General features: G+C 39.8%; 1 protein-coding gene across 4 annotated transcripts in view; it reads right to left on the bottom strand.

The window, feature by feature from the left end:
• The window catches only part of apc (APC regulator of WNT signaling pathway), a 196,909-nt gene that overhangs the window by 132,300 nt on the left and 49,272 nt on the right, over positions 1-15,337 (bottom strand). Inside the window, exon 1 of one of the 4 annotated variants that reach the window (XM_043710664.1) lies at positions 2,843-3,263. The exons of 2 other annotated variants lie outside the window; for them this stretch is intronic. In XM_043710664.1, the coding sequence (XP_043566599.1) occupies positions 2,843-2,915 (73 nt within the window). In that variant the 5' untranslated portion in view covers positions 2,916-3,263. Of the gene's footprint in view, positions 1-2,842; positions 3,264-15,337 lie in introns of those variants that run through there. One more of the 4 variants, XM_043710636.1, reaches the window with a different exon arrangement.

Below are 15,337 nucleotides of genomic sequence, written 5' to 3'. Positions count from 1 at the left end.
TCCCTGATACTCAGGTCAGTATTGATCCCTCAACTAATATCAGAACATCTGAGCACCATCCCAATGTGACAGAGACCTTGCTGTATGGAAATTGGCTGTAATTTTCTTATATTAGAGCTGTGACTACATTTTAACAGTACTTAATAGGCTGTACTTTGGGAAGTTCTGGCATCATGAAAGGCCTTACGTAACTGTAATATCATATTTTACTTTCAAGCTCAGTGCTTTTTCAAAGTAAAAGTTTGGAAAGTCTTATTAATCCTCTACTTTACACTCACAGGTGGTTAGTTTCAGTCACACATTCTCGGAAGACTCTCATGGCCTTGGAGAGAAACTGCAAGGCAGGAACATAAGTATCAAAAAAGGCAAAGACAGCTTCCTGGAGGGTGAACCGTGAGCATAAGCAACCCCAAAAAACTGGGATAAACTTATGCTTGGACTAACCACTCCTCAAAATACTTAATTATACTTTACCAGCTAGGTAGCAAGCCTGCACAAAGCCATAATTAATAACCTTTGCAATAATCTAAATTGTAGAATTTCATAGTATATTGGACTAAATGGCACTCAACTTAATAAAAGTACATTTCTCAAACAAAAAGAAATTTGCAATTTGGCATTAAGGCATCAAATCCCAAATCTAGGCTGCAGTAGCACAATCTTGCTGAAGAGTTTAGAACATTCTAGTGGTTCAATTTCTTTTGGGTGGGGGCGAGGCTGTGCTTTCCTTTTATTGCTAATTATTCTGCTACAAAGTGTACAAGTAAATATGTTAAATAAAGACTGGATCAGTGTTGGGTTTTAATTCCTTCCATAAAAGAACACCCTAATCTCTAACAATAATGAAAAATAGCTACTTGAATACAACACCATGGCCTGCCATCATCTCTAGAAATGACACCTAAACAACAGTCATACCTTTCAAGACAGAAGAAATATTTAAAAAACAAAGGTATTTGATATATTCAATTTATTTTACCCAAATATGCCAAAGAAAAACAAGTATTCCACTTAATGCAATGGTGAAAAATTCAGTCGTAGAGGAAAAGTCAACAAATATCAATGAATTACTAAGTTTGTTACAAGGAACCATCACAACACCTGTACCTCCATGTTTTGCAGTTGCTTCAATTTCTGTTTTTTGTGTATTCATGCGCTAGTTATACCAACTACAAACGGGATTGTGTATAAAAGACATTTTAAACAATTGCAAATTAAATCCCTTCAACACAAATGAGGGTAGGAACCATATGAAACTTGAAAAGATTCAGAAAAGATTTAGAAGGATGTTGCCAGGGTTGGAGGATTTGAGCTATAGGGAGAGGCTGAACAGGCTGGGGCTGTTTTCCCTGAAGTGTCGGAGGCTGAGAAGTGACCATACAGAGGTTTAAAAAAATTATGAGGGCCATGGACATGGTAAATAGGCAAAGTCTTTTCCCTGGGGTTGGGGAGTCCAGAACTAGAGAACAGAGGTTTAGAGTGAGAGGGGAAAGATATAAAAAAGACCTAAGGGGCAACTTTTTCACACATAGGGTGGTACGGGTATGGAATGAGCTGCCAGAGGAAGTGGTGGAGGCTGGTACAATTGCAACATTTAAGAGGCATTTGGATGGGTACATGAAGAGGAAGGGTTTGGAGGGATATGGGCCGGGTGCTGGCAGGTGGGACTAGATTGGGTTGGGATATCTGGTCGACGTGGACAGGTTGGACTGAAGGGTCTGTTTCCATGCTGTACATCTCAAAAAAAATTATAGATAAGTATAAAAATGTACATAATTTAACCACACAACTTAAATATTCTTGAGGAAAACCAAACACCATAGCAAAACTCTATCATGATATACTGCAATTCAGCTGTTCGTAAGTCTTTGGTCCACAAATCTTCATAAAAATTCTCCATTTTAAAACAGAATCCGAAAATATGTGGGGTAGAAAAGGCTTGTGGAATAACTAGAGTGAGAGCACACAACCATATTACTGTAGATTCTGTTATGTTGCTGAAATGAAGTGTGGAAAATCCTGTATCTTAAATGACAGTTCATAAATAATTTAATATGATTTTCTGAGCATTCAGTTCAGAGTGCAGATTTCAGCTGAGCCATTGCATTATTTCATAGAATAAAAATCACAGCAGCTGTTTCCCTTTCCATAAAGCCCACTTCATGGTACAATTTATTCTGACTAACATAGCTTCATTTCAGTTCAAATAATGTCATACGCAACTATTTTGTCTTTAATAGGGCTTCCACTGTAACATATTAAACCTGACTTCCAATTTTTTTTTAAATCAGCAATGCAGCAGCATTAGCTCTTACGCAGCTTTTGGAGCTGAGATTGCAATCACCCATAATAAGCACTCATTCTGTCACTATAAAGACACAGCAAAGCATCATTAAAACAAATACCTTATTGAGAATAAAAAAGAGGCTCATGACCACCAGATCAATAAAAAGAAACACATTGCAATTTTATCAATCTCCGCATCAAAACCTAATACATAGGCTTATTCTCAAATCAAGAAATCCGCAATAGTTTCTTTATTCCTAATCAAAATAAACCAGGATTTCATTTAGCATGTCATTTAAATTTTTTGGGTTCATTCTAGTTTCTGGAGACATTGGTGCTTAAGCAGCAGACAGTATCAATCCTTTACAGAGTACAATGCCCCCTTCTTTCCCAACCCTTCTTTTCAGAACAGGAAAAGCTGATGTGCACAAAATAAAGCCATATCTAATCTGCTGCAATAACAAACCCATTTAACAGTAAATACAAACACAGTAGTACAATTATATAAAACCGTTTAACAATAAGACAATAATTTTAAAAATTGTTTTTCACCTACCCCATTTCTGAAGCAGTGCATACCTCCATTTTCCCACCCTTCCTTGTGTTAAAGCACAAGTGAACACAGCCATTCCACTCACGTGATCACTTAATCATCCAATAAGATTGCAGACAATCTCCTTTAGTTCTGGAGGATATTTGCTGGCCTTCATCCAGAAGATTACACAGCTGCTTCCTATAGTCAATTAAATCCCTGTCTGTATGAGTGGTAGAGGCTGCTTGCCATAGCAGATGATTGGCACAAGGCCAATAGGTCCGAGCAACTAGAAGGTCACACCTGCTGTCACCAATGCTTGGAATCAGCAGCAATTTAAAAAACCAAAAACCACGTGTGCATTTGCCCAAATCAGCTATAAGCAGCTTTGTCTCACATTCGATAAAACATCCAAATCTGGCCACCGAATTCGTATTCCAAATGTTTTCTAATGGCAGTCAGAGTTAAAGAGTCATTTCTGCACAGAGATAAGTCAGTCCATTGACTCCATGTGGTCTCCCTTTGTAGAGCAATGCATCAAGTTCCATTCTTTCCCTGTAGCCTGAAGAGTTTTTTTCCCCTTAAGTGCATATGTGATTTTCTAGCCAATATCCATTTGAAATCTTCGATTGGCTAAGCTTCACCAAGTTCATTAACAGCAAATTTCGGGTCATTATGACTCACTGCTTTTAAAAAAAATTCCTGGGAGGGCTTTCATGGCAGAGTGATAGTGTCCTTACTTCTGAGCTAGGAGGACCAGGTTCGAGTCCCACCTGCTCCAGATGTCTCTCATAACACATGTGAACAGGTTGATCAGAAAATATCTGCAAGGAATGGAATAAACCCTGGTATTCATTCATCATGGATATAGTAAGGGGTCTCTTGTGGCACAGTGGTGTCTGAACTAGGAGACCCTCTGATCAAGTCCCATCTATTACAAAATTGTGTAATAATTTCTCTGAACAGGTTGATTAGAAAACATGAGGAAGTTTTCCTTCTTTCTTTTACCTCTTGCCCAAACCTTAAATCTGTGTCCTCTAGCTTTTGTTCTAGCAACAACTTTAACCCATCCACCTGGAATACTCTGGACAGCTTCGGTCCCATTAGTTAAGGGGAGATATATTGGCTATGGAGGCAGTCCACAAAAGGTTCACAAGGTTGTTTCCAGATATGGAGGGACTGTCTTTTGAGGGGGTATTGAGTGGTTTGGGCCTGTATTCAATGATTTTGAGAAGGATAAGGAATGAAATTATTAAAATACACAAGATTCTCAGGAGGGGTGTCAGGGTGGATACGGAGATGTTTCCAATAGTGTGGGGGGGATCACAAGTTCTACTAGTAGCAGGGGTCATGAGCAAGGAAACATAATTAGAGAATCAGGGACACTCGCTTAAACCAGAGATAAAATCACTGAGGTCCATAGCATAGGAAATAACCTTCCAACCCATCATGTTGCATTGATCAAAAACAACCACTTAATTATTCTAATCACATCTTCCAGGCACCTGGCCCAGAGCCTTGTGGTCTTAGCATCCAAATGCTATCTAAATATTTAAATATTATGAGGGTTTTTGCCTCTGCCACCCTTCAGGCACTGATTTGAGGATTGCCACCATCCTCTGGGTGAAGATTTTTTTTCCACATCACATTCCCTCTAAATCTCGTGCCCAATATCTTAAGGTAATTGATCCCTCTACCAAGGGGTACCATTCCCTCCTGTATACCCTATCCATGCCCCTCAATTTTATACATCTCAATCATGTGTCCCCCTCAAATTCTTCTGCTCCCAGTCTATCCAATCTCTCTCCATAACTAAAACACTCCAGCCCAGGCAACATCCTGATCAATCTCTTCTGCACCCTCTCTAGTGCAATCGCATCCACCCTTTAATGTGGCCCCAACATTGATCCCTGCAGAACCCCACAATACACAGGCTTGCACTCAACTCCTCGACCATCACCCTCTGCTTCCTACCACACTGCCAATTCTGGATCCAATTTCCTCTCCCACCAGGGAGTCATTGTTTGGAAAACTCCTCAGAATCTTGTGGCGGCTAGATCAATGCAAGTATTTAAAGAGGATGCAAATAGATTTTTTTTAGGTACAAGAAACTATAGGCCTGTTAGCATGACCTCAGTTGTAAGAAAGATTTTAGAGTCCATTATTAAGGATGAGATTGCAAACTACTTGAAAGGGCATGGTAAAATAGGTCAGAGTCAGCATGGCTTTGTCAAGGGGAAATCATACCTGACAAATCTTAGAATACTTTGAGGAGGTAACAAGCACGTTAGACAAAAGAGAGCCAGTGGACATCATCTATGAGGATTTCCAGAAGGCCTTTGACAAGGTGCTGCACTGGATGCAGCTAAGACAAGAGCCCAGGGACAAGATACTGGCATTAACAGAGGTATTGCTGACTGGCAGAAGACAGAATAGAGATAAAGGGGAATTTTTCAGGATGGCAGCCAGTGACTAGTGGAGTTCTGCAGGGGTCAGTATTGGGATCACAACTATTCATGTTGTACATTAATGATTTGGATGAAGGAACTGAAGCCATTTGTTGCTACATTTGTAGATGACACAAAGGTAGGTGTGGGGCAGATAATATTGAGGAAGCAGGGAGGTTGCAGATGGACTTGGACATGCTAGGCAAGTGGGCAAAGAAGTGGCAGATGGAATACGATGTGGCAAACTGAGAGGTTATACATTTTAGTAGGATTAAGTCTGCTCTGCCATTCGAGCATGACTGAGGTGTTTCTCAAATCCATTCTTCTGCCTCTCCCCATAACCCTTGATCCACTTACTAATCAAGAACCTGTCTAAAATACACTCAAATGACTCAGCCTCCACAGCCTTTTGCGGCGGAGTTCTACAGGCTCACCACCCTCTGGCTGAAGAAATTCCTCCTCATCTCAGTTCGAAAGAGTCATCGCTTCATTCTGAGGCTTCGCCCTTGGGTCCTGATCTCTCCCATGAGTGGAAACATCTTTGCCACCTCTATTCTATCCAGACCCCGCTGTATCCTGTAAATTTTGAACAGATTCCACCCCACACTCATGCACCAATTATTCTAAACTCTATTGAGAGCAGCAACAGAATTCTCAACCACTCCTCTTATGACAAGGCTTTCATCCGTAGCATCATTGCTGTAAACCTCCTCTGGAACTCCCTTACTCTAACATCCTAGTAAATCCTTTCTGAACCCTCTCCAATTTAATAATATCCTTCCTAAAGCAGGGCAACCAGAACTGTATACAGTACTCTAAAAGTAGCCTCACCAACGTCCTGTACAACTGCAAAATGAAGTCCAAACTCCTACACTCAACAGTCTACACAATGAAGGCAAAATTGCCAAATGCATTCTTTGCCATCCTGTCTACCTGTGAGACAACAATCAAGGAACCTTTTTAATGATAATTATTACCTTCAATTTCTTGTTCTCACTAGTCACCTAACTTTCTAATTCTGGGAGATCTTTTATATCTTCTTCAAAGACATAGAATACTCATTTCACTTCTCTGCTATTTCTTCTTTCCCCTCTATAATATCTCGGAGATACACAGCACGGAAACAGACCCTTCGGTCCAACTTGTCCGTGCCGATCAGATATCCTCAACTAATCTAGTCCCATTTGCCAGCACTTAGCCCATGTCCCTCTAAAACCTTCCTCTTCATATACTCATCCAGATGCCTTTTAAATGTTGCAATTGTGCCAGCCTCCAACACTTCCTCTGGCAGTTCATTCCAGACACACAACACCCTCTGTGTGAAAAAGTTGCCACTGAGGTCCCTTTTAAATCTATCCCTTCTTACTTATGCCCTCTAGATCGGGACTCCCCCACGCCAGGGAAAAAACCTTGTCTCTTTACCCTACCCATGCCCCTCATGATTTTATAAACGTATAAGGTCACCCTTCAGCCTCCGATGCTCCAGGGTAAATAGCCCCAGCCTATTCAGCCTCTCCCTATAGTTTAAACCCTCCAACCCTGGCAACATCTTTGTAAATCTTTTCTGAACCCTTTCAAACTTCACAACATCCTTCCAATAGGAGGGAGATCAGAATTGCACACAATATTCACTGTCTGCCTATAACTGACCCACAATTATCTTAATCAAACATTTCCTTTTTACATACTGATAGAAGCTATTGTCTTTAAGTCTGATTGAATGCTTTTGTTCATTTTTATTCAAATTCTATTCTCCCTGTCAGTTTCTTGCTCCTCCTTTGCTGTGGTCTGAAATTTTTCCAATGTTCAAGCTTTCTTCCATTTCTGGCAACTTTATAAGCCTTTTCTCTTCATTTTACATAAGCCCTAAAAACATCCTTTGTTAGCCACAGTTATCTGGCTCTTTTGGATGGTTTGTACTCTGAAGGAATGTAAATTAGGTAATAATTATTTAAAGATTATCCATTGCCTAGGTATTATACTTTCAAGTTAAGATGCAGTGAAATCAAAAGATTTCTGTCTTATCCATGCTACATACTTCAAATCTCCAGATTAACTTCATACCCCATCCTACCGCTAATGTTTTGTGACCTATACTAATGCCTGCTGCCTCTTGCTCTCTCGTAGTCACATCTGGATTCCACATTTGTTCTTCCTAGATCCAAGATCCTCCCTCATATACTCACAGCATTGCTTATTAGAATCAGCACAACACTACCTCCTTTCTCCTTGTGCCTGCCCTCCAAACGTTCAATATTCCTGATTATTCAATTCCCAATCTTAGTTACGCTGCAGCCACATTTCCATATTGGCAATTAGATCATATCGTTTAACTTTACTTGTGTTTTTAAAACAGCATGCATTCTTTACATTGTACCTTTCAACATTATTCAGCATTCCAAGCTCGGAGGGAATAGTGTTTAAACAAATTTGTCACAAAAGTAGAACAAGAATGAAGTAGTAGTGTAGAGATCCAGTTTGGAGGGGCTACGACACATTAGCAGTTCTATCATAAAAAATACTCCAGGATGGATCAAACAGAGGAGCAGATGCAACATAGTCGATACTAGTATGGAGTGTACGAATGCAAATCCACAGTACGATAAAAAAAGGTTAACAAGCTAAAAGGTATAAGCAGTTACATTGCATTATGATATAATTACAAAAGGTCCAGCTCAAAGGAAGAATGGTAGCTTAATATTTCTGAATAGCTTGCAACCAGGAAAGACAATAAAGAAAAATGGGCTTTTGGCAGCATAATTACTGTTATGAAACCACAAAGCAAAGAACAACAAAAGGCTTCAAAGACAGAATCTGTATACTGTAATTTGAATTAAGACAAAAGTGAAGAGGTATTACAGTCTTGGGTATAGACAATAGGCCAAATAGTGTGCAATAGAGAGAGGATTGCATATACTGCCAAATTACAGTGGGAAGAATTTTAAATAATGTTAGTGATAATGAAAAACAATTTATGTTAATAATAAAGAGAGAAATTCCTGAAACGCAAATGAGAATTTTGTTCATCAGTAATGTTTCCTACAGAAGCGATTAAAAAAAAACATTGCTCGATTGAGTTCAAAGTAATAAAGTACGGCAATGGAATGAGTTTCAGTAGGAGAACATTTAGGAAAGTTGAAACTTTCTTGCTGGAACAGCACAGCAGGTCAGGCAGCATCCAGGGAACAGGAGATTCGACGTTTCGGGCACAGGCCCTTCTTCAGGAATTTAGGAAACATTTAGGAAACAATGATTATAGTTGAAAGTATTTATTGAACAGATCAAAGTAAAATAAAATGTAAAGACATTCAACTCAAGAAAGGTTATTGTCAGCAAGTTGAAAATTGAACTGGTCTCAGTGAAACAAAAACAAAAATTTGTCGGTATAACAGTAAATGAATACTGGGAAATCTTCAAAGGGAAGATAGCCCTCTTTTTAATTCCTTCATACAGTGTGGGCGTTGCTAATTGGGTCATCATTAATTGTTCATCCTGATTTGCCCTTGAGAAGGCAGTGGTAAGGTGCTTTCTCAAACTGTTGCAGTTCATTTGGTGCAGGCACACCCACAATGCTGTTAGGGACGAACTTGGAGAACTTTTACACAGCGACATTGAAAGAACAGCAATATGTTTCCAAGTCAGAAAGGTGAGTGGCTTGGAAAGAAATTTGCAGGTGGTAGCAGTGTTGCCACATATCTGCTGCCCTCGTCCTTCTAGATGGTGCTGGTCACGTGCTTGACAGGTGCTGATTTAAGCAGCGTTGGTGAATTTCTGCAGTTTATCACATAGAAGGTACACGATGCTGTTACTGAGTGTCAGTATTGGAGGGACTGAATATCTGTGGATGTGGTGCTGATCAAACTGGCGGCTTTTTCCTGAATGATGTCAGGCTTCTTGAGTGCTAATGCAGCTGTACTCAACCAGGCAAGCGGAGAGTATTCCATCATACTCCTTACTTGTGCCTCGTAGTTGGTAGACAGACTTTGTAGAATCAGCTGAGCTACTGCTGCAAGATTCATAGCCTCTAACCTGTTGTTATAGCCATAATATTTATGAGTAGTCCAGTTCCATTTCGCATTAATAGTAACTCTCTCTCCCCTCCCCCTCCCCCCTCCCCCTTGGACACAGATTGCTTCAGTATCTGTGGAGCCATGAATGGTGCTGGACTTCATGCAATCATAAACAAATATCCCCATTCTGACTTTATGATGAATGATGAATGGAAGGATGACGAAGCAGCTGAAGATGGTTGGATCTAGGACACTACCCAGAGGAACTCCTAGAGCAACCTTCTAGTTTGAGATGGCTGACCTCCAACAACCACAACCATCTCACTCTGTATTCGGCATGACTTCAACTAGCAGAGAGTTTGCCCCCCGATGCCCATTGATTCTACTTTTGCTAGGATTCTTCAATGCACTCTGCCAAATATAGCCCTGATGTCAATGCCACACTTACACCATACATGTGAATTTCAGCACTTTTGTCCATGTTTGAATTAAGACTGTAAGGTGGTCAGGAACTCAGTGGCTCTGAAGAAACCTTAACTGATTATCAGTAGACTGATGAAGCAGTAATTAGCTTTATTTTATCTGTCCTGGTTTGGGTGTACAGGATGTGCCAGGGCAATTATCACATTAACAGGTACTTGCCAGTGTTGTAGCTGTACTAGACCAGTTTGCTAGGAACGCAGCAATTTCTAGAGCATGTCTTCAGTTTTATCGCCCAATTATTGTCTGCAGTATCCAATCCAAATCTGGTGAAGTGAATCAAACTGGATGAATGTGGCATCTGTGATGCTGGGGACCTCAGGAGGAGGCAGAGATAGATCATTCCCTCAGCATCTCTGGCTGAAGATTGTTACAAATGTTTCTGTCTTATCTTTTGCTCTGATCTGTTGACCTCAATTATTGAGGATGGAGATATTTGTGGAGCCTTCTCTTCCGTTGATTTGTTTTGTTGTCCACTTTCAATCCATTAGTTATGCATTCACTAAGCCCATTCTAGTACTTGGTGTTTTTGGGGTCTGGAGCCAATGTTAAGGATTCAGAGTAACTCCCATCCCAGCTACATAGGATGCAAATGATGGAGGTGGGCTTTTAACAACAATTGAGCCATGGTTATCATGAGACTTGTAGTTCCAGCTTTTACTTTTAAAATATCACCATTTACTGTGGTAGGAATCAAACCTGGGCCCCCGGAACATTACGTGGCTCATTGGGTCACTTATCCAGCGACAACCTCTACTATCATCTCCCTGCCCATTCTATGACAACTAAGCAACTTTTAGGACATCAGAAAACAGAGCTTGCTGGATGGTTAAAGATTTGGTGATCAAAATAAAATGGTAGCATTATATTTTAATTGAGTAGACCACCAAGTTGAATACTTAAAGCACAAGGTTGTGTGACAAAGGAAATACCAAGAGCATCTGAGAATGGATTAACTAGTAATTTAAAAACAACTTTTAAAAATGACTTTTGAGTCCTTATCTATAATCATGTAACAAGTATAGCTGATGGAAGAATAGGGAAATTAGGCGCCAAAATGGAGATGATCGAATGGAGAAGACAGTATGGTTTGAGTACTTTGCATGGTTTTCATTAAAGTAGATGCTGCCGACGTCACAGTAAACAAGTCGTAAAATTAGATCGGGATGAAAATGGGTTGAGATTGGCAGAGATTCACTACCCAGGGCAGACAACTTTAAGATGATAATTTTAAAAAAATCAAAGACAATAAAGAAGGACACAATATATGCCAAAAGGCATGGTCTGGAATGTCCTAAATAAAAACCGAAAGAACTGCGGATGCTGTAAATCAGAAACAAAACGAGAAATTGCTGGGAAAGCTCAATAGGTCTGGCAGAATCTGTATAGAGAAATCAGAGTTAACACTTCGGGTCAGATGACCGTTGAGAGGAACTGAAGAAGTTTGAGGATCGGTCACCGGAACCTAAATGTTAACTCGGATTTTTCTTCAAAGATGCTGCCACACCAGCTGAGCATTTCCAACAATTTCTGTTTTTTTAATATAAAGTTATATTACAGTAGGATCAAAATGATGATTTCAAATGTTTAAAAAGGTTTGGGAACTGGGCCACTGGCTTAAATTAATGCAAAAGTGACAAAATAAGTGTCATTTTATAAAATAATTGGAGTATAGAAAGCAGGCTAAGTTGATGCATGTAGAGTGAGGTTTACACACACTACCCTACCTGCCACAAATGCATCTTAATCTTATGTCATCAGCTACAATAGTTTGCAATGAGATGGTGAGCAAGACTGATGGCTTGTTTAAACAAATATCACTTTCAGAAGTTAACTGATGGTTAATGAGGTATGAAGAACTGACATATTATTTAAGGTGGATGTTGACAGATTCTTGTTTGATAAGAGAATCGAAAGTTATTGGGAATAAAGTGTGTTGTGGAACACAAACAGATCATTCATGACTTATTGATTGGTGATGCAGGCTTGAAGGACCAAATGGTCTACTTCTGCCCCTAATATACACACGTATGCGCGTATATAGGATAATTAAAAAATTAGACAAAGAACCAGGAGGAGCCTGGCATTTTATCATAAATCATTTAAATCAGATAGGAAGCAAAATGGACAGAAAGAAAATAAAGGACCCCAAATTCCACAAACACAAAGAAAATTATCAACTAGAAGGACAAATGTAGCTTATATCCCCAGGTTCATAGGATTGAATGGTATCTAGAATCACAGAATCTCTACAGTGCAGATAGAGGCAATTCAACATATCGAGTCTGCACTGACCCTCAAAACAGCATCCCACCCACACCCAACCCTATACCCAAACCCCCCACCCTTTTCACCATGACTAATCCACCTAGTCGACATGTCCCTGGACAATATGGGACAATTTAGCACAGTCAATTCTTCTAACCTGCAAATCTTTGGACTTTGGGAGGAAACCATATCACCAGCAGAAACCCATGCAATCAGGGGAGAATATGCAAACTCCACACAGACAGTCCCTCAAGTGTGGAATCAAACCCCAGTTCCTGGCATTTGAAGGCAGCAGTACTAACCACTGGGCACTGAGCTGCCCTTTTAAATCACTATCTATGCAAGGTCTTAATATGATAAAGATATACAATTGGATGTAGAAAATTTATTTTCTGTTTGAGTAATCTGAAACAAGAGGAGATAATCTTAAAATTAAAATTAAACTATTGGGAGGTGAAATCATGAAGCATGATTCACACATAAGAGGTAATGGAAATGTGGAATTTTCTCCAACAGAAGTCTGTGGAGGCTGGCATTTTCAAGACTGAAAAGCAAATTTCTGTACAAAATCATCAAGGAAAATGGAAGGAAGGCAGGTAAAAGAGATCAATCATGATTTAACTGAACAGCAGAGCAGGCTCAAGTAGCTAAGTGGCCTATAGCTGTTGCTATACTTTGTGTATAGTCATAGTCATAGAGATGTACAGCAGGGAAACAGACTCTTCGGTCCAAAATATTACAATTCACTGTAGCAACCAACAATTATTTAAACAGGAATCCCACAATGTCAATGGAAAGTGCACATTTTGCACTTTTTAAAACTTTTACAGCAGCAAACCAACTGAAATCAACATAAGTCAAACATGAATTAATGTCGGGAGGCAGTAGTGGAGTGGTATTATTAGTTAATTAATAATTCATAACACCAGGCTACTGCTCTGTGGACATAACTTCAGAACTAGGGGCAGAAGTTGACAATTGTGCCCCTCAAGCCCGATCTCATCTCAACTTTACCTTCCTGCCCACACCCTATCATCCTTTAACTGATTAATTAAAAATCTGCCTACCTCCTCCTCAATTTTATTCAGTGTCCACAACACTTGGGAGTAGTGAATTTTATCATCTGACGATCCTTTAAGAGAAACATTCCTCATCGGTTCTAAATCTGCCACCCTTCGCCTAAAACTATGACCTTTTCTTCTACAATGCCTCACAAGGGAAACCATTTACTCCATGTCCACTTTGTAAATCCCTTTAGCATTTTACATATCTTAACCAGATCTGCTCTAATCCTCCTAAACTCGAGTGAGCATAAAATAGGACTTTCATCTCAAATTTAATCTAGTGAATCTTCATGAACTGCCTCCTACAGATTTATCTCCCACCATGGCAGAGGATAAAATTTGAATTCAATAAAAGATAAAAAAGGCGATTAATGGCAACCATATAACCACTGTCAACTGTTGTAAAACCCTATCTAGTTTGTTAGTGTCCTTTAGGGAAGGAAACCTGCCATCTTCACCCAGTCTGACTCTCAACTGTCCTCTGGGCAATTATGAATTGACAATGAATGCTTGCCTGCCCAATGACACCCACATCACATGAAGAATTATTTTTGAAAAGTTAAATGATATTTCAAACGATAAAGATAAATGACTGTTTAAAGTGAAATTTAACTTTTATCAGAGAGTGGAATTTTGTTGATCGCTTTTTTGCCATAAGCTCAGCCACCAGGTGACTCACCTCTTGTGCATTATCTAGTACCTAGAGACATTGGGTCTGCTTGACATTGTATTCTCTCAAGTTTTTTTCGAGGTACTGAATATGTTTTTTGGCAGCATGTCGATGTTTCATCTGTAAATGGCGTCTTAACCTACTTGGCACTATCACAGTGTTTGCCAACATCTCTGCAGAGGCGGCATTCCGGTCAGGTGCATGAGGCATCCTCTATTCATAAAATTAGATGATAGATCTCATTGTACTGTCCCTAAACAGTTGTTGTTTTTTTTTCTTGGGATCAGACGTTTCTTTAGCAGAGTCAGAGAGATGTACAGCACGGAAATAGACCCTTCGGTCCAACTCGTCCATGCTGACCAGATATCCCACCTGCCAGCACCCGGCCCATATCCCTCCAAACCCTTCCCATTCATATACCCATCCAAATGCCTTTTAAATGTTGCAATTGTACCAACCTCCACCACTTCCTCTGGCAGCTCATTCCATACATGTACCACCCTCAGTGTGAAAAAGTTGCCCCTTAGGTCTCTTTTATATCTTTCCCCTCTCACCCTAAACCTCTGTCCTCTAGTTCTGGACTCTCCCACCCCAGGGAAAAGACTTTGTCTATTTATCCTACACAAAACTTATCAATTTCTTCTTAGAATCTAACATTTAGCTAAGTGGTATGAGCAAAAATCAAGCCAAAAATATTCATTGTAAAATCCATGTTTAAGGTGGAAATATCCAAGCCAGGCAGGCCAGTTCATGTGTCTCTGTACTGAGCCTGCACAGTTTCTCCTCTTAATGAATGTTTAGTGCTGAATCGCCAAGTATGTGCAGTATCAGAAGTCACTAGATAAGTCGGTACTGCTCCTGGGAATTTTGCAGCACAGTACTCATCTTGCCACGACATATTGTAAACCTCTGTTGTATGGTATTGTCATTATTGCTGAATTATGCTCCCATGCACTGCAGCAACATGCTCTATTCATTACCACTTCAGATCTATCACATCTTGCCAGTTCTGAGGCATTGCAAATGTTGCATACAATCATGTAGTTATTTATTGTATGAAGTGTAAGATGGCTATTTAACATGAATGTGACATGCAAACAAAACAACATTTTCACAGCAAGTAGTTAGAATATGTATGGAATGACTGCCTGAAAATGTGGAGGAGGGTGGGTGAGTTGAGGATTCAAGAGGATTGTTTGGATAGAAATGGTGTGTAGGGATATTGTTAAAGAGGGGGAGATTGGCACTACGTAATATAACCGGTGCAAACACAATGGGTTGAATGGCCTCCTTAACCATAGTGACCATTGACAGATTTTTTGATCTGCCTATTTTTACTACTTGTTCTCCCACTCTATGAAGCATTTTAGTGAAGGATTTACAGTGAATATTGAGAAGTACAAAGGTGCATATATTTATAAACACACACACAATCTACTAGCTCTTGATAGGGCAATTATGCAATTCAGCTCGCCAACAATTCTCCTTACGATTCTACATGCCACGAATTTATCTTCCAAGTAGTGACTCCAGTGTTACAGGCTTTCATGGTGGTAACAAATGTTACCTTGAAAAAAAAA

The sequence above is a fragment of the Chiloscyllium plagiosum genome, chromosome 2 (genome assembly GCF_004010195.1).
Source record: "Chiloscyllium plagiosum isolate BGI_BamShark_2017 chromosome 2, ASM401019v2, whole genome shotgun sequence".
Lineage (NCBI taxonomy): Eukaryota > Metazoa > Chordata > Chondrichthyes > Orectolobiformes > Hemiscylliidae > Chiloscyllium > Chiloscyllium plagiosum.
This window is presented reverse-complemented; position numbering and strand designations above follow the sequence as displayed.